The sequence below is a fragment of the Xenopus laevis genome, chromosome 9_10S (assembly GCF_017654675.1).
Source record: "Xenopus laevis strain J_2021 chromosome 9_10S, Xenopus_laevis_v10.1, whole genome shotgun sequence".
In the NCBI taxonomy this organism is placed as follows: Eukaryota; Metazoa; Chordata; class Amphibia; order Anura; family Pipidae; genus Xenopus; species Xenopus laevis.
In genome coordinates, this window is record NC_054388.1 from 70,636,562 (window position 1) to 70,656,031 (window position 19,470).

Here is a 19,470-nt window from a genome sequence, read left to right on the forward strand (position 1 = left end):
ACCTTCTGTTTTAGAAGGTGTGTATATTAATGTCTATCCTTTTCATGGCACAACACATATATAATTGATTTGCTTATGAATAGTTAAATTAAAATAATTTTGAACCTTTCTCTGCAAATGTTACATGATGGAATAACCCCCACCTGTACAAAACCAAAGTGCTGTAATGTCATTTTGATTTTAAGCGCTTTCATCATGGTATGCACTCAGTGGGTGAAGTGGACCAATTAAAACTTTTTTTTCCCAACACCTTTTGGGTTTCTAAGTAGAATAGGTTCTTGTAACATTTATAAGGAAAACTTCTTGCTTTTTTTTATGGAAAAGTAAAACATTAAAAATTACAAATCTAGTGATAAAGCTTTGTTAAAGCTTTTTCTTGACTTTTGCTTGATAAGCTTTGGCAGTTCGCCATATTACTCTTTCCTCTGCTCATTATGTACATTTTCCGGAAAACATGCTTTCCCCCTTAATTATAATAAGCGTTCTATGATAGAACGAGAGAGTGTTGTTTCTTTACTCTTGCAACTAATATATTAAGAACCAAAAATGTTTGTAAGTTTATTTACATATACTTATTTTTGCAAATGAGCAGTTCTGACATTTTCTTTACAAGAGTACTGCCTTAAGTCAGTTTATTAATCCATACTCTTTGCTACTGAGAGAAATGACTTGCCTAAACAATTTTAAAAAATTTGACATACTTGTTTCTGTTTATATAACACTCCATTTTCTGTACTAAACAGTAATTAGGTTTTTATGGATTAAAGGCTTGAGGGAGTTCCACTTTTAACAGATCGCTCCTTAGCTTTCTGCCAGATAATCATTTCATGAATATCTCACTGCTGCATTGCTTGACATTTCATTACTTTAAAATGAGTATAAATAAACTTTTGTAACTATATATAGAAAATACAAAATAGAAGAGCTTCATAGATTATGTTGGTAATGCCAACTTAAGGCTTCATGTTATGTTTACAGTTATAAAGTTCTGCTTTCACAGTCTTGTGTTTAGATTTCTTTGCTATTGCGATGCAAATAGAAGGCTCTGTTTTGATTTCTAAATTTGTGTTAACATACAAAACTGTATAATCACATGTTGAAGTTAACCCAGCTGAAATGCTAACCTTTTTATATTTAATTTTGAAATCTGACATGGGGCTAGACATATTGTCAATTTCCAAGCTGCCCCCAGTCATGTGACTCTGATAAACTTCAGTCACTCTTTACTGCTGTACTGTAAATTTGAGTGATATCAACCCCCCTCTCTTACCTCCCCAGCAGCCTAACAACAGAACAATAGGAAGGTAACCAGATAGCAGCTCCCTAATACAAGTTAACAGCTCCCTGGTAGATCTAAGAACAGCACTCCATAGTAAAATCACTTGCTGGTTCAGGAATGAAATTTTATATTGTAGAGTGAATTATTTGCAGGGTAAACGATGTAATTTAGAAATAAAAACTACATCATAAAAATCATGACCGAATCCATTTAACCAGCAAAATGAGTGGCGATCCCTTTAATACACAGAAAACACTCCCAATAAGTATTACTATTTAAAATGAACCAATTATTGGGTCTTGAAGAGGACCTGTCACCCAGACATAAAAAGCTGTATAATGAAAGTCCTTTGCAAATTAAAAATGGAACTGCGTAGGGCAATGCGCATGTGCATTAGGTCCCCCATTCTGGCACATAAACAATATTTTTCTGGTGATACACATCTTGCCTTAATAAGTGTCAACAAAATGGCTGCTGCCTGCTTTCTGTGATTGTATAATTTTAAGACTGAAGGAAACAAAGTAATATATAAAGTGTAAGTTCAACTAACATGATAGAAACATATTTGGAATTATTTATTAAGGTAACAGGTCCCCTAACTGAATCTCGGTTTACATTTGGGCCCCTTGGAAAAACATAAGACCGTGGGTTTTTTTTTTGTTTTCTTTTTAAATATTGCAGTTTGTTGGAAAATCTGCTGTTGAATCTGATCCTTGCCTTAAAAAAAAATGGAACTTCAGGGCTGCCGTACGACAATTTTCTGGGCCCATTGGGCCGCGCCGACCCCACCACAAGCCCTATCCACAGATCTGCCCAACCCACAGTAAAAAAAGAAATTAGTGGTCAGGACCCCCCACATGTTAATAAAAAAAGAATATTGGTGTTCAGCCCCCCTCCCAAACATTAATATTAAACAAAAAAACATTTGTGGTCAGGGCACCCCATAAAAGTAATATTGGGGTCAGAGACCCCTATTAAGAAAAACATTGGTGGCTAGGGCCCCCACATGGTAAAATTTCACGGTCAATGTCAGGGCCCCCCATTAAAAAATATTGGTGGCTAGGACCCCCACAAGGTTAAAAAAAAATTGGTGTCCAGGGCCCCCACATATTATAAAACATTGGTGGCCAAGACCCCCCCTCACACATTCGTGTAAATAAAATTGTGGCCAACCCCCCCCCCCCCAGAAGTTTAAAAAAAATTGGTGGCCAGGGTTCCCCACATGCAATTACAGGGGCCACTGGGTTTAACCTTAGGGGGGCCCTGCCATGTTGCACTTACTTTATTAGCAGGCCCCCCCTGCTGTCAGTGAACTACCAAATTCAGAAGGGGGGAGCACAAGTGGCTACATCTTCTGTCTAGTAACAGCAATCGCTTCCCTTATTCACAGTCACAGAATTTTAAGTCCCGGTCAAGCCACATGGGGATTGGCTTGGCTGGAGGGGAAGTTCCATCCTCAACTATCCAATCCCTTAGCAGCTCAACCGGGACTTAACTTTTGTGACCAATAATGGAAGAGAATGGACAGAAGATGCAGTCATCTGTGCTCCCGCCCCCCCCTTCCGATGTCGTCAGCTCTGTGACAGCAAGGGGGCCCGGCTAATCAAGTAAGTGCAGGACAGCCGGGCCCCCCTTAAGCTCCTAAAACCCTCCGGGCCCGGGACAACACTCCCCCCTGCCCCCCCTCCGATGGCGGCCTCGGTGGAACTTCCTTTTTTAGGAAACGGTTTCTTTGTTTAGAAATAAATGTGCTTTATTGCTTTGCTGTCTTATACTCCATCTAAAATAATGTCACAACAAACTGCCTGGCAGTTTATTCTTTGGGAAAAAAGTATACATTGAGTGAGTGTTAAAGGTTCATTTACCCCCTTCTGTCAATTACTTGCAGTCAGTGAGAAGTTCATGAACAGTGGGGCTCATTTCTTAACACTGGGCAAATTTGCCCATGGGCTGTTACCTATAGCAGCCAATCAGTGATTAGCTTTTTAAAGCCAGCTGCAAGAAGAACAATGGAGAAATTTGCCCAGTGTTGATAAATGACCCTCAGTGACTAAATGTTCATTTAAGTTTAGTGGGAAATATGTTAGGACTCCTGTACGAAAATGCATACACCTTAGTGCTATACATAAAGGTTTTTGTGCCTATTCTTGCTTCTTGCACCAATAATTGGCCTGTTTTGCCTAATTGTATGCAAAACACATTGTTCTGAGACACAAAGGTGCCCCGCCAATATCACCTTCTTTGAGGCAGTCTTACTACTATAGTTCCCTTGTTTTTTTTTCCCATACACACACAACTGCCTTGTACTAAATAGAAACATACAGTGGTTGCCAATTCTAAATTGATACATTTAGTTGCTAATATTCAAAAAAAAAAAAAAAACTGCTGAGAAATGTATCAACTAATATAGAAAATTGTAACCGTTCAGATACTGCATTTGGATCACTGAGCTGCCAGACTGAACCCCCAGAGATCAGCACATTCAAATTAAACTTGAATTTTGGAAAAAATGGTAAAAAATAAAAGATGGAAAAATTTCTTTATTTATGGTGAACAATCGGAAAACAACTGAACTGAAAAAAGTGTTTGGAAAGTGCACAACCCCTTTAATAGATTTACCTTGATTTTTCTTGTAGTAAAACGTGTCAATTGTTGTTGCTATTTATGGATAATTAACTTCCTTCCTTCTTATTGATTTTCAAAATACAAAGGAGAAATTGTATATTTTCTGACCCTGCCATTGCATTGGACTTTTGTGAAAGAGTAGATAGTTTGACTGACTGATGATGGAAAAGAAATGTGTAAATGCTGTATTGTTTCACAATATATTTTATTTTTAAATAGAAAATAGAGAAATAGTCCAATTTAAATTCAGAATTATTTACATTTTTTCTACCAAACATTGTATCCGCGTAACCTAGGTGCTTCATAAAGATGTGATCATAAAGTAAACTATTGCAGGGCTTCCTTAGCTCAGGGATTTTCCTTACTGTCCAACCTTTTAAAAACATCTGGAACCCATAAACACTTGAAATTGAAAGGAATACGTTGCCAGATGCTATGCAAGAGGAATTGGGTCTTTTTTGTGCTCGGGGGTTGGGGGATATTTTTGCATAGAAATATTGTATGGATGAAAGCAAGAACTGTGTTCAGCTAAATGCTAAAGAGGAATGTCCTAAAGTCAGTAATAAACCTAAAGCTAAAAAGATGTTTGATTTAAACATACAAACATAACTTAAGTTTTGAAAAGTAAACATAATTTCAAGCAACTTTGCAATATACATCAAATAAAAAATAGGCAGACTTTTCATGATTTATAATTGTTTGAAACAGTTCCCTGCACCTAGCCCCCTGCTCTCCTGCTTATCGGTCTGACTACTTTGCTGAGCTGACTGACTACTACTACTTTGTATCAGCAGCCCTCTGTCCTTATCCTCCGAAACCCACAATTCCCTGCACCCGTGACTTAAATAAGTAATGGAACATCACAGTGCAATGCATTGTGGGTTATGTAGTTCCTACATGCTGTCTGTAAGATGTGGAGAATAGTGACTCACGGACCAAACCCCCAAAATCCTCTGTGTATTGGATATATCGCCTCAGAACAACAGAGGATTTTGGGGGTTTGAAATCCAAAATTATAAGAAATTAATAAAACGAAAATATATGTCCAAAATATCAAAGCTAATGATGGAAGAAAAAAAAAGCAAGAGACCTACAACTCTTGGTTCAAACCCCCAAAATCCTGTTGTTCTGAGGTCTTTTGCAACATTATGATGATATATGTATTTTTGAGATGTACAATAAATTGATGCATTGTAATGTTGATTATTCTGAATTTGATCTTTTGCAACATTGTGATATTATATATATATATTACAGTATATGTATACGCTTTCTTGATGAGCACTAGTTAGGTGCTTTTTAGCCCTAATGGTAGTTTGTGGTTGTTCAAGGGTTAATGGTTTTATGGGAGGGTACTTCTGAGGATTTAGAAATCTTGGTTTAGTAGGAACTGTTCAGCTTTTGAGAAAGTAGCCGGAGAGTTGCCTAACCATGTCAAGTGTAATGGTTCCTTGCACTACAGGCACATTTTTTATCATGCTTCATAGAAGCTCTTATTATGTAATTTTTATCAGTGCTTGTATTTAAAGTTGGAGTCCGTACATTTTCTGCAACTCCAGATCTCCAAAATTTCTTTCTTCTCCACAGCTCTAGATGGTCTGAGGTTTTGTGATAGAGAATAAAGTATCATCTGCAAATAGCACTATTTTATAAGTGGCCAATCCTACTTGAATATTGGATATGTTTGTATTGTGTCTTACACTTTGCACAAATGGTTCTATGCATAGCACAAACATTAATGGGGACAGCAGGCACTCCTGACAGGTGCCATTCTTAATAGGAAAAGGTGTTAAATAGTAACTTCCATGGATATCCTAGCTGAAGGATTTTGATGCAGTGCCATCACTCCAGAAGTTAATGTTGGGCCACAACCAAAATGAAGCAGGATTTGTCTAATTTATTTCCAATCCACATGGTCGAAAGCTTTTTTCGCCTCTAGTAACAGGAGAATAGGTTTTTATTGCAAATTTTCGACTGCGTGGATTATTTGCAGCACTCGTCTGTTGTTGGTTTGCCTCTTTACACGGGATTAAACCCATTTGGTCTGGGTGAATTAATGAAGTTAAAATTTCTTGTAGTCGTTAGGCTAGAGCCTTGGCATAAATTAAGTCTAAATTGAGTAAGGAGATGGGTCTGTAGTTCTGACACATATGGGGTCCCTTTTGGGTTTAGGGATGTTTTATTCGCCCTTCACTTGTCTTGAGTCAGCTGTGTGTTCTTTATCAGAAGAGAGTGTAGGGCTGGAATCAATATTGATCAACATCTTTATAATGGAATACTATCTAGGTAGTTATGGATGTTTTAGTGTTAATGGGACTTGTGGTGGTTCCCCTGTATAGTGTAGCATAGTATCTGATAAAGGGGTCTTCAATCTGTTTAGGCTAGTGTATCAGCATGCCCAGTTCTGTTTTATCCATTCTTATAAGGGCTGATTTCCATCTGTTATTAAGGGGCCCTGGCTAGCATAGTGTCCAGCTTATTCTCTTTATAATAAAATTTGTGTTGGTGTTTTTATTTTTTTGAGAGAATATTCAGCCTTGTTAACTAAATTCAATTCTCCTCTTTCTCTATATTTTCCTAGAGGGCCGGGTCTAGAGTTTATTTATGGTGAAATTCTAAATCCCTCCATCTGCTTCAGTTATTATCTTAATACAAAAAAAATGCAAATCAGTTGTAAATGAATCATGTTTTTGAATAGGACATTCTGGGAAAAAGAATGCTGTATTTCTTCATCAATCATCATCATTATTTCTGAGCCTTCTCAGCACAGATCACTTCCCCTTTAAAAATGTTTTCTATCCGTATAGTGCATTCATCTTATGTTAAATCCTTTCTCTGATTTAGTTTGGATATTTATTCTTTTCACTCATTGTATGAAAGCATTGATAAATAAAATGTTTTTCCTTCAACAAACTATCTGCTACTCTATATGGCTCACATTCTGTACATGTCTGATCTTGTTTCATTTTATAATTGTGCCAGCTCTGCATTGTTTGGGACCTAAGTTTAAAGATGTCCATCAACAACAAAATTAATATTTTCAGTTTATTTCTATATAAGGTCTTGTACCCTTTTTTTTGTAATATCGGAATAGGGAACCATTCGTAAGGTTAAAAGTGCAGGCTGAAGCACAAAAAAAGTTAAAACTGTAAAAGCACATCAGCCTTTCTGGCAAAAATAAATTGAACTAGATATCATAGTGGCCCTTTAACTCTCTGAGCACACGTGTAGAGTCCACTGGGGCCATGAATTTTTTTCATTAGTTACACTCTGCAGGTGATCCAGCGGATCTTGTATTGTGGTGCAAATCTGTTGTTTTGTGAAATGACACTTGGGATCAGAAACAAAAATCACAAATTGTGTAAAAACTGGTTTGCATGGTTTTTGACAAATCAGTTTAAAGTCATGCCATTCTTTTGCCTGCTTTTTATCTCTGCAGCTTTTCTTTAACAAAGTCTTGTTGACAAAATAAAGAGTATTATTCTGGAATGTTTCCCAGAAAAATCAGAGGGAATGGCACATACAAGAAACCACCAAACATTAATCTCTGTGACCACAATGACCTGTGAATGATCTATTGTGCTGAAAAGATAAATGATCATCTGACTGAAAGTGTTTCCGAATACCTGCAGCAATGCACACTATCACCAGAACAGAGGGTTTTATTTGTGCATAAAATCTCTGGTGTTGGGAACCAGGCATAATTGAATTACCTTATTTTATAATTGCAATTGAAAGTATATTACCTGACAGTTAGGTCCCTGTCTACAACATATATTGCTGTGTGTGTTTGTCATAGAATCCTTACTTGTGCAGCCCTGACTTCATAAATGTAATTATTAACTACATGTGTGAAAATATCTGAGTATATTTCAAACGAACCTAATCTTTAACCATAATAATAAAATTTTCAAACTCTGTGACCTTCATTAACCTCCTGCACACTTGCGCACAGTGTAGGCTGAACAGATTTTGTTTATGCATTGGTGCAATACATACCTGCATTTAATTATATGTATTAGTAATTAATGACCAATCACCACACCATCCATGTAATGATGGCAATGAAGGAAGCAATCATTTGAATATCTTCCTATACTAGTTGTAAAAGTTGTAATCTTTTTGGGCAGAAAAACTAAAATCGTTCAGGTTTTTGTTTATTACTTTTACTGTAGTTTAAAAAAAAAAAAAAAAAGTATGAAAATATTGATTGAGATATTTAACCCAGGGGAGAGAATTTAGTAATTTGTACTTGAAATGTTCATAAAAATAATTCATAGGGAATTATCTTGCCCAGACTGGTTTAATAGGCAATTACTGTGTCTCAAGTTAAGACAAGGGAAATAGATTTTATCCCTTCATCCCATTATTTTTTATGTTTTGTTCCTTTAAAGGCATGAGTAAAATAGAGGGATCTATGTACAAAGGCAGGTCTGGAAAGATACCCATTGCATTCAGTATGAATCTATTTTAAGACTGGAACTGAGCAGTGCAGTGAAACATTGTAGGGATAAAAGTCACTGTAAACTACATAAATATGTACTAGAGTAATCCCTGTACATTACATCTAACTGGGTCCATTGTAGGGGCTAAATCATCATTCCTGAAAAATTAAATACATCATGTTTGTGTCACTTATTTTAGTTAAATTCATTCATATGTGTTATAAAGCCATTCAGAAGACTTAGAATGTTGAGGTGTTTTCATCTTCTGACATAGAGCCTGTGGAAGATTGGGTGAAGCACAGTACCAATTTTGTAGAAAATTCTAGAATTGGATATTCTTAGTTTGTCATGAATAACTGAAGATATTTTGAGACAATTGTTAAGGTCAGTATCCAGGAAATTCACAATAACTTTATCGATGAGATTACTCGAGATTATGATATAATTAAACTCAACATAATACTCAATACAATATTTGATAAAGTACCTCCAAGTGTGCATGCCAATGATATAATTTGTCTGCCCCACTCGCTCATATGGCTTTTGCCTCTTTTTTTTTTTTTTTTCCCCCACACACAATTTCAGTTGATCTTTCATCACCCATGCTTCTGCCTGCTGTACCATTTTCTTTAGCCAGTCAATTCTTGTGTAAATATCTCTTGTTAGCAGAACCTACACAATAGAACTTCCAGAGCTTTCTCTCTCTCTTTCATCTTTTCACTACTTTGTTTTGTCAAAAAAAAAGTAAAGTTATGTGAAATATGTTGACCCTTTATAAACAAAAAATACAATTTAACACTTAAGTTATTTGATTTGTAAACCTTGTGTATACCTCATTCCCATATAAGGTGGTGAAATTCTATGATGAATTACATTCTTGTCATTTATAGCATTATCATTGTATTCCTTGTATATTTGTTATTACATTTTCCTCTGGGCAAACTGGGAATGAGCAGAGCGTTTATAGAGATATGGTTTCATTTATACAGGAATTTATAAGTTGCTTCTAAAACTTAAGCACATGATTTACAAAAAGCCGTAAATTTGTCAGCCTTCTAGGGATTAAAGGTTGGCAGGATCTTTTTTTCTTGACGTTATTTTCCCTTGTTTCCATTTCACCTCCTCTGAATTTAGATTTGATTGAGAGAATTCCTGGATGAGTACATCCATATAAATCACATGTATTTCCCTTTTTTATTGAAAGTATTCTTAAGCAAGTGGTTGCTACTGAACCAGCTAGCATTTTTTAACTGTTTTGGTTTAAACGTGGATCTATAATATACATTACTCATGCTTTTACCTCCTGTTTTTTTTTTTTACAGTGCTGGGCCAAAGGGCGACAATATTTATGAATGGAGATCTACAATTCTTGGACCTCCAGGATCAGTATATGAAGGGGGCGTATTTTTTTTGGATATCACATTTTCATCTGATTATCCATTTAAGCCACCAAAGGTAAGAGTTTTATTGATCTACATCAACAGGTTGAGCATTCAGGCATAATGCTACAATGCTGAGTGCTCATGAAAACAATGAACATTCCATGTTGTTTAAATTAATGTTCTTCATTGTTATCTGATTCACAATTCCAGTCTAATAGTATGAAAATTAATATTATTCACCTTTATTTCTACATTATGGGGCACATTTACTAAGGGTCGAATATCGAGGGTTAATAAACATATATCGAAGTTGAAGGATTTACCGCAAATACTACGATCGATCGAAGGAAATCAAACAATTCGAAGGATTTTAATCCATCGATCGAAGGATTTTCCTTCGATCAGAAAACCCTTAGGAAAGTAACAGGGAAGGTCCCCATAGGCTAACATTGTACCTCACTAGGTTTAAACTACCGAAGTATGTATTCAGTTTTTTTTATAGAGACCGTACTATCGAACGGTCGAATAGTCGAACGATTTTTAGTTCGAATCATTCGAATCAAAGTCGTAGTCGAAGGTCGTAGTAGCCTATCGATGTTCAATTTTACGTTTTTTTTTACTTCAAATCCTTCAATCGAGCTTAGTAAATTTGCCCCTTAGTGTGTAACTCAGTATGTTCAGTCATTTCCATTTGTCCTTACTCCTGTGGATCTAAATTGCACACAGTGTATATAGAAACTCCATATAAGTAAGTATAAGTCCAAGTCCATGGCAAAACAAATTGTTGTCATTTCTAATGGGCAATGTAGGGTTTTAGCCCTGACACAAAAGTACCTGGGTGCTGCACATTGTTTTTATGTGGTAATAAATCTGCCCAGTGATTTTTAGGGGTCAGATTACCAAGACCAAAGTGTTGTGTTTGCAGGGATCTGAACTGTCAGCTATGAAAATATTGGGTATCAAACCGTTGGACTGTTAGCATTCTTATTTAAAATATTTTATCTTTATAACATAAGAACAAGTTAGAAATAAATTCATGTAAAGTTCAAGATTTGAAAGATTGTAATTTTGAGGTGTAAAGTAATATATTTAACTCATTTGACTTTGTCAGAATGTGTCAAGTTACAAGTTTAGGGATGTTTATAACATACAACCTGTAAGTAGGTGTCATTTATCATGACCAGGCAAATTTGTACCCCATAGCATTCAAGGTGATTCAAGGTAGAACAAGAAAGAGAGCATTTGATCAGTTGCCATGGGTTACTGCCAAGATGCAGATTTACTTAGTGTTAATAAATGTGTTGATAAATTAACCCAAGTATAGTTTTGCATGGGCTGAAATGTCAGCCATGGGGTTTATCGGGGGCAGGGTCTCAGCATGCTACATAGCTGGGTTGAGACTGATTATGTTATTTTAGTATCTGAGAATGTCTGAAAGATAAACTGTAAAATGCAAGTCTTAATTAGAGTTTTGGAAATGTCAGAAATGCTCATAGTAAAGATTTATATTATTATCAAATGGTGAACTCCATTAATAAATATGCTTTTAAAAATCCCATAGGAATGAATGAATAGAACTAGGGCGAGAGTTTTTCTGTGGTGAGTTCTAATCTCACATTATGATAAATCGGCCCCTTGTTTTGGCACCGGACCTGCGAGCGCCTCTGCTTGATGTCTGCCCTGCGCTGATCAATGGGCCCCCTACACCCAACCTCTGCTGCCAGATTTAGTAAGAAAGCAGCAGGGGAAGTATTGTATTTGCCAGAATTCAGAAAGGGCAAGAAAGCTTACGTGTCCCTGAAAAGAAAATAATAAGGAATTGTTTACCTTTTTCTAGATAAACCTTTAAATCCCCAAGGAAATGCCACTAAACACAAATATCCCAAGGTGTTGAAATGTTGCCTGGAATTTAATGCAAGAATTGTGAAACGTGACTGGTGCTGGAAGGGTTACAAATTCTGTGGACGATTCATTATTAAACTGAATCAATAACATTAGGCTTTTGGGCATCCCTACTAGAACACATATCAATTTCATGCAAAAATGCTTTCATGCATGTTTTGTGGTTTCTTTGACCTATATTAATATGTATTATCATTAGCTCATTTGGGGATGTTTTGTTGAGTCTGAGTAGTTTTTAAAGTGTAGCAATTCCACAATGGCATGATGTCACTTGCTTGTGTCCCGTTACAGAACTACCTGTTGACATTCCATTTAGGCTTAGTGAGCCATCACAGTGCTGACTGCTGATTTTAAGTTACCTAATATCTATCTTTGTACACCTGCAGTGTGGATATATAGCAATGTATGTTTGTCAGTGGAAAGCTAATATGGACAAGTGTTTTTGCGAGACAGCTTGCTAGGTGCAGTAATATCTTTGTGTAACTGCCCTGGGCTTGTTTAGACAAAATCATTTTGTTTCCAGCTGTCATATTATGTGTTTCTTAAATGTTGGAAGTACACATACTGATAAAAAATGTCTGACTGGACAATCCTAACGGAGACCTCTGCACCATGGGTTTGTCAGTTCATGGTTCATCTAGTTTTTAATGTTTCTGAGGATGCACTGTATTGGCTAGCACAGTTTCACTTCACTTTCTGCTGTCTGGATCAAAGGGAACATTAGAAATGTATTTCAAAAAGGGTTTTTTTTTTTGGTCTGTTGTTTTTTTTTTTGTCATGCTTATACACAGAAAGGAATGCTATTATTATTGTAGAAAATTAATTCATTTACATTATGAAAAACAATTTCTTGTATTTATCTTATAGGACATTGTACAGGTATAAGGCCTGTTAGCCAGAATGCTTAGGACCTAGGTCCTTATAAGGGGTCTTTCCATAATTTGAATCGCTATATCTTAAGTCCACTAAAAGATCTTTTAAAAATGAACTAAACCCAATAGAATTGATTTGCCACCTATAGGGGTTAATTATATCTTAGCTGGGATCAAGTGAAAGGTACTGTTTTATTACTAGAGAGAAAAAGCAAATTTGCACAATTTTCACATAAATTAAGTTTTTTTTTTTAGATCACTGGTTTCTGGATAATGGATCCCATACCTGTAGTTCCTTGCACTCCTGAAGCAACCTCCCATGTTTGATAAAATCTGTAACTGACTGAAATTCAAACTATCTTTAGAAAGAATATTAGTATTACCAGTCAGGAAAAAGCTGCTTTGTCAGAAAGGCTTATTTAGGGTGTTTTCAGGAGCAGGCTATAGTTTAGAATTTCCCTATGATGTTATCTTGAAGAAACTCCCTGAATTTTATGAAAACCCTTCCCTAACTGTTAGTTGGTGCAATTATAGCACATGCTATGTTTTTTTCCCCTGTGAATAGCTATAAATATATCTGCATTGATTTAATTTTATATTATTAAAATGAACCCATCTGTAAAATATTATTTAAACTCTAAGCTCTTGAATTTTAAGTTTGCGCAAACTCTCTGCTTTTTCTCCTAGCTGATAAAAACTCAGCTTGAGCAGATACACAGGTTTTTCATGCAACTAAACTGCCGGGCAAATTCTGTCATCCATGGTGAGTGTATTCAGCTGCTCCCTATACCCACCACTACTGATGGAACAGGGCTGAGCAGCAGTTCACTTTGGCACAGGGGTTAACAACTGTCCTATGTTGCCAAATACTAATACTTGTATCCTCCTCTTGTGTAGATGGATAGTCTGTTGGATAACCTGAAAGTCTTATCCATGGTCTAATTAATGTGTGTTTGTATATTTTTTAGGTCACTTTTCGCACCAGAATCTATCACTGTAATATCAACAGCCAGGGAGTAATCTGCTTGGATATTCTGAAAGATAACTGGAGTCCGGCATTGACTATATCAAAAGTTTTGCTATCTATTTGTTCCCTCTTGACAGACTGCAATCCTGGTAAGAAGTACAGATAAAAAATGTTAGTCTGTTTTTTTTAGGGCAGTGTCATATGTGGAAAATTCTAGATTTGCTGTAAACCTATTCCCTTTAGGGAGCTAGCACACAGGCAGATTCTGGGAGATTTAGTCGCCTGGCGACTAATTGTCTCTTCTGTGGGGCGACAAATCTCCCTGAATCCATATCAAAAATATTTACAAATACTAAGACTGGAAGGGAGTACAAAGTAAAGTTTTATTAATTGCAATACCACATATGTGGTGTACCTGGTGACATGCATGCATTGTGGGATCCAATATGTAGGATTTGCAACACATCCACTTAAAAATCTGATGCATGAGCATACAGTATAAGCCAAATAACTGCAATTGTCTCAAGATATTTTACACAGTGTAATAGAGGAGATGTATCACTTTTATGCATTCAGGGTATAGAAAAGTAGAATATATCGTTATCACCAGAAATTATGATTATCACCAGAAATCTGGTGTATTGGAATTATTGGTGCAGCAATCACACCAATAAATCTTAAGCAGCATGAATTACTGTAATGGGAAGGAATGCCTTTTTTTAACAATAATAGATGGCAGCAAGTACAGTATATTTAGCCGTCCAAACATATTTATTTTAAGTTGAATATTTTCCCCATTTATCCCCAGTTAATTCTTTATGGAATTGACTCATCATTGAAGACATTTGTATTCATTTTTCATTCAAATTGTCCAGCTAGCTAAATGTGAACCTTCAATGTATATTTATGTCCCCTCCAGGCACCCCTAGGCCTATATGTATGTCTTTCAATGACATTATCATCGCTATATAACTTGTTCCCAGAACATGTCACACCGTGTCAGATAAGTAACTCACAACAGGACAGCCTCTTACATTTTAATCTCATCCTAAATATGGTGCTGTTTGTATTGATCAGGAAAACATTAAAGACTGAAATCTCTATGAAAATATAGTACCCTGTCAGAATTTTGCAGTACAGAGTATAGTTATAAATTGCACAAATGACATGTATTGCTCTGCTCTTTAAATGAAACATTTGCATAAGTAATATCATGATCTGCATTGCCCATTGACTAGCACATCAGTGTCATATTAATAATAATTACGCATTGAAAACAATTGTTTTTTGGAATAAATATATGTAAATTTAGTGGGCTTAAAGACCGGCTAATACAATTCATATAATCTGCCATGAAGGCTTGAAACTTGCCATATGTTGCATGAGACAGTCCATGAATCTTGCACTGATTCATATGTTAAGACTCTGAGAAAGGCAGGTACTTAAAATGCACATTCTAATTAACTTTAACTATGCTAGTATTTCCAATTTCAGTTTATGGCTAAATGTGCACAGAGAACAATCCTTGTCTTGTTAACTTTACCTTCTGCTAGAACACATTGTCCATAGACTTTTCTGTAGCAGAGCAATTTATTGGTCCCAAATAAATGATAAAGGAACCAGTTATAGATTTTTCCTTTCTGTTGTGTAGAAAGAAACAGGAAGATATTCCAGTTGTAGATTTTTCCTTTCTGTGGAAAGAAAGATGTTTGACTCCAGAGGACTGGAAAATTCAGCATATATAGAAGAAATAATACATGCAAATTGCAGATGTTGCTTAATTAAAACTCTGGATACAAATCTGTATGCAAATGATGGTTCTTCTTTTCAGGGACACTGCTATCCAACAAATTCCTCCCTGCTGCAATTTAAAGGGATTCTGTTGTCAGCAGTAAAAGAGTTTAAACCAGAAAGCCATAAGTAGATATTTTGTGATATGTAGTTTTGGGGGGAAATAAATATCTGCTTCTGATAATGACTTTTAATAAGAATTCGCGATTCCTGGGATTTGTGTGACTTTATTTCCTTTCTGGTAATACACAGCAGTACTGATTTGCTTTGTGGCAGCAAGTCTAGCAAAACACCCAGAAACCATGTTGGACCATTTACTCTCTATATGAAAAGGCACATGGCTCTGCTTCCTGAGAAGTATTTGTCTAATTTAGCTTTGAAAGCGGAACAGATAAGCAGAACATACAAGTCATTGCAAGTACAAACACATACCTCCCAACTGTCCCTGTTTTTAGAGGTCAGTCCCTCTTTTGACAGCTCAACCAGCAGTCCCTCATTTGTACTGGAAAGTCCCGTTTTTCCTCTGCACTGAACAGCCAGAAAAAGAAACAAAGTTCCTAACTTAATTGGCTTTTGTCAGAGAGCCCAGTACAGCCACAACCGCAGATAAGATAATTTTGTAATAATTTCGAAATAAGCAAGTAACAATATAAGAGAACAGGTCCCTTGGGAAAAGTTACTCACAGCTTAAAGCGCAATTCTTCATTAGCAAAACTGTAATAACTGGAAAAAAAAACCACAGGAATATGTTCAAACTTTCATAACCTGCCAAATTTTGTAAAATGAACATGGTAATCAGGGGGTGTGGCCACAAAATGGGTGTGGTCAAAAACTTTTCGACTTGCTACGGGCGTCAACTTTTTTGTCTCTCTTTTTATTTCTGAAATGTTGGGAGGTATGCATACATATCTTCTAAATCGAAATCTAGAAATATAAAATGTAAAAACAACATTTTAAAAAAAAAAATTGTTATACCAGGTAAAGGTACCGTGTTAGCCAGATAGATTGTTACAAATTCAATTCTAAAAATTACAGAAATTCCTTCTAGGCTCTCCTGTGGCACGGCAAGCTCACACCATCCATTCTGGGCTGTGTTTCTGGCCTGAGCTGGTTAGTGATGCATCTGATTCCCCAGATCATGAGACGCTCCTGCTAAATGATTATACAAAGCTGTATGCACACAGAAAATTGCCTGTTTCCATAAATATTTTAAAATGATTGTCAGACCCCAATATTTATTAATATTTTTCATCTTCATTCAGGATCTTTTCGTTGCAGATCATCTTTTCTAAAGGACACAGTTCTACTTTTGTGCTGTTTTAGGCAAGCTAAAATTACATTATTTAACACAACAAAATAAATTTAAAATTCTATACACCTGTGCCAACAGCACCCAATCTCATCACATGCGACAGTTGGCATTTCTTCACGGCTTGTTCTGCAAAATGTCCAAAGCCTCTGCAGCTGAAATATGAAATTGCACTGAGCACATGAATAAATTCATAGTGTTAGCCTTTGTTTAGAAATACAATATTGCTTTCAGCTTCACTCAGAAGCTGAGCCAGCTGTTTGGTCCACACCATTAGGCCCCATACAAACTGCAACTGTCAGGGATGCAAACAGGATTATGATCAGTGGAAAGTAAGGTTTAAGTCGTTTCCACAAAAAAGTCTATAAGATGAGATCAAGAATTCCACTTGACATCCTCACAGTGGGGACACAACAATAAAGAAAATACATTTTGATATAAATATACAGACAAACACACAAAGTAGTGCTACACAATTCCCTCACCGCTATTTTGTAGTGTCGGGTGCCCACTGTGACTCTGTCTGCTCAGGTCTGGTCTATACTCCAAAACATATTTCAGCAGCACTGCGATATAGTGAAAATATAATTTATTTGTGCAACAAGTGAAGCAACATTTCGGGCTTGACCAGCCCTTTATCAAACTTGATAAAGGGCTGGTCAAGCCCGAAACGTTGCTTCACTTATTGCACAAATAAATTATATTTTCACCATATCGGAGAGCAGTTGAAATATCAGGGAATAAAGGTATCAAATCAAAACTTGCAGTGTTTCAGGCTTGCCTTATACTTAATGTACTTATTCTCTAATCCGGTGTTAATTTTTGTGTAGTTTTTAAATATACATGCACATGCTGATCAATGCACCTGCAAGATTCGGTTTCTTTTTTTTTCCATTTTCTGCCTTAAGCTGGCCATAAACACACAGATATTTGTCCTTGTACTGTATGACAAAATTTCGGATAGCAATCGTTCACTTCAATGCAATGATTCACTAACCATTCAGATTCAAATTGTTTCATTTAAAGTGGACCTGTCACCCAGACAAACAAATCTGTATAATAAAAGTTCTTTTCAAACTAAACAAGAAATCCAATTTCTATTTTTTATTAAAGCATTCATAGCCGTTGTAAGCTCATTTAAAAATCTCAGCTGTCAATCAAATATTGTCTACCACTCCTCTATGCCAGTGGCATAGAGGCGGGGCAGACAATTACTTTCACTTTCCATTCAGCACTTCCTAGTTGTCACTGCTCTCCCCACTTTCCCCCGTTCTCTTTACCATTTAATTGCGTAACCAGGGCATGGGGATGGACATCGGGCCCCCTATTCTGGTGCATAAACAAGATTCTGAGATGATACAAGGCTTGCCTTAATAACAGTGTCCACAAAATGGCTCCTGCCTGCTTGTTATAATTTTGAAATCCCAGACTGAAGGAAGCAAGATTCAAATAATTTATATAGTGTAATTAAAGTTCATTTTGCTTGACTAATGTGATAAAATAGAATTTTGAATAATTTTTTTGGGTGACGGGTCCCCTTTAAAGTAGAAAAAATAAATCAGATGATGGTCTTGTCAGTAATTGGCAGATAACAATTTATGAACGTTAGCTCCTAGAAATAGTAGTGACAGTCTCCCAAGTCCACAGATCTGAAAATCATACAAAACTTTGTATGTTTCGCATGACTATATCTGTGCATGTTTCTAAATCCTCCTATTCTCTCCTTAGGGCTTGGAAGAGTTGTTGCATCTTTTATTTCCTGAATGTTTTTCTATTCTTCTAATGTTCTGCAGGGTGTACATTGCATAAAAAAAACAGTGCAAATCACTATTTTTTTTGCACACTTGTATTCTTTGCTGAATGGCTTCAAAGACCTGCGTTTGCTGTATGAGTTTTGCACCCTCCTGTCCCCTATTCATGCTCCTTAACTTAAGGACTGTCCTCGTTGTGGTCTGCACCTTGCACTGAACTTTAAATTTGACAGGTGTTGCAGAGCACTGATATGTCCAGCTGCAAGTGCTTTAGTTTTGCAACCGTAGTGTTTTTGTGGTGTATCAGAAAATTACCCTTTTTATTTAGCTGTTGTACATTTGGTGAGGGGTTTGCAGAATATTTTTAATTGCATTTTAAAAATATTCTTGCACAAATGATATTTTTAATTAAAACAATTTCTTTTCTCTTCCTCAGCTGATCCACTGGTTGGAAGCATAGCCACGCAGTACCTGACCAACAGAGCAGAGCATGACAGGATAGCAAGACAGTGGACCAAGAGATATGCTACATAAACTGTACAGCGTAAAGCACAAGGCATCTGTACAATGTGCAACAAATCTTTATAGCCTTTACAATACGGACTTCTGTGTATATGTTATACTGATTCTACTCTCCGCTTTTATCCTATGAAGACTGGTATACTGCCCCGAATGGTAAATACTATGAAGAGTAGAACTTTGTAGCTGTAGATTAGTAACGTTAAAATGCCTACTTGCAAGTCTTGCTTCTTTGGGATATCAAAATGTATTTTGTGATGTACTAAGAATACTGTTCCAAACCAAATATTATAGTGCATTTTAGCCTAATTCATTATCTGTATGACGTTATTAAAGTTAGCAGTAGATTACTAGAAATTGTCAATTTGTATTAAACCCAGAAATATTTCCAATTATGTGGTACACACTGTTGTGAAAACTGTTTTACCTTTTGTCAGTCTGAACTGAAAAGATTTCCTTTTATTCCTTTGTAGCTCAGAGAGCACCCAAATGTATTATCCCAAACACACAATAAACATGTTCCCTAAGGTGTAGTTTCTTTGTTTTCAAGTTTGGATCCCATTAAACAGTGTCATATTTAAATAAAATGAAAACCTCTCTGATGCAGTTACTTGAATACTTGAATTGT

The 19,470-nt window shown here is 36.1% G+C and overlaps 1 protein-coding gene across 1 annotated transcript in view; it reads left to right on the forward strand.

Annotated features, from left to right (window-relative positions):
* ube2e3.S (ubiquitin conjugating enzyme E2 E3 S homeolog) overlaps positions 1–19,009 on the forward strand; it is a 43,529-nt gene extending 24,520 nt beyond the window's left edge. The window contains 3 exon segments of the mRNA NM_001090961.1: positions 9,672–9,804; positions 13,474–13,621; positions 18,760–19,009. Of these exon segments, the coding sequence (NP_001084430.1) occupies positions 9,672–9,804; positions 13,474–13,621; positions 18,760–18,857 (379 nt within the window). The 3' untranslated portion in view covers positions 18,858–19,009.
* Positions 19,010–19,470: the final 461 nt, after the last annotated feature.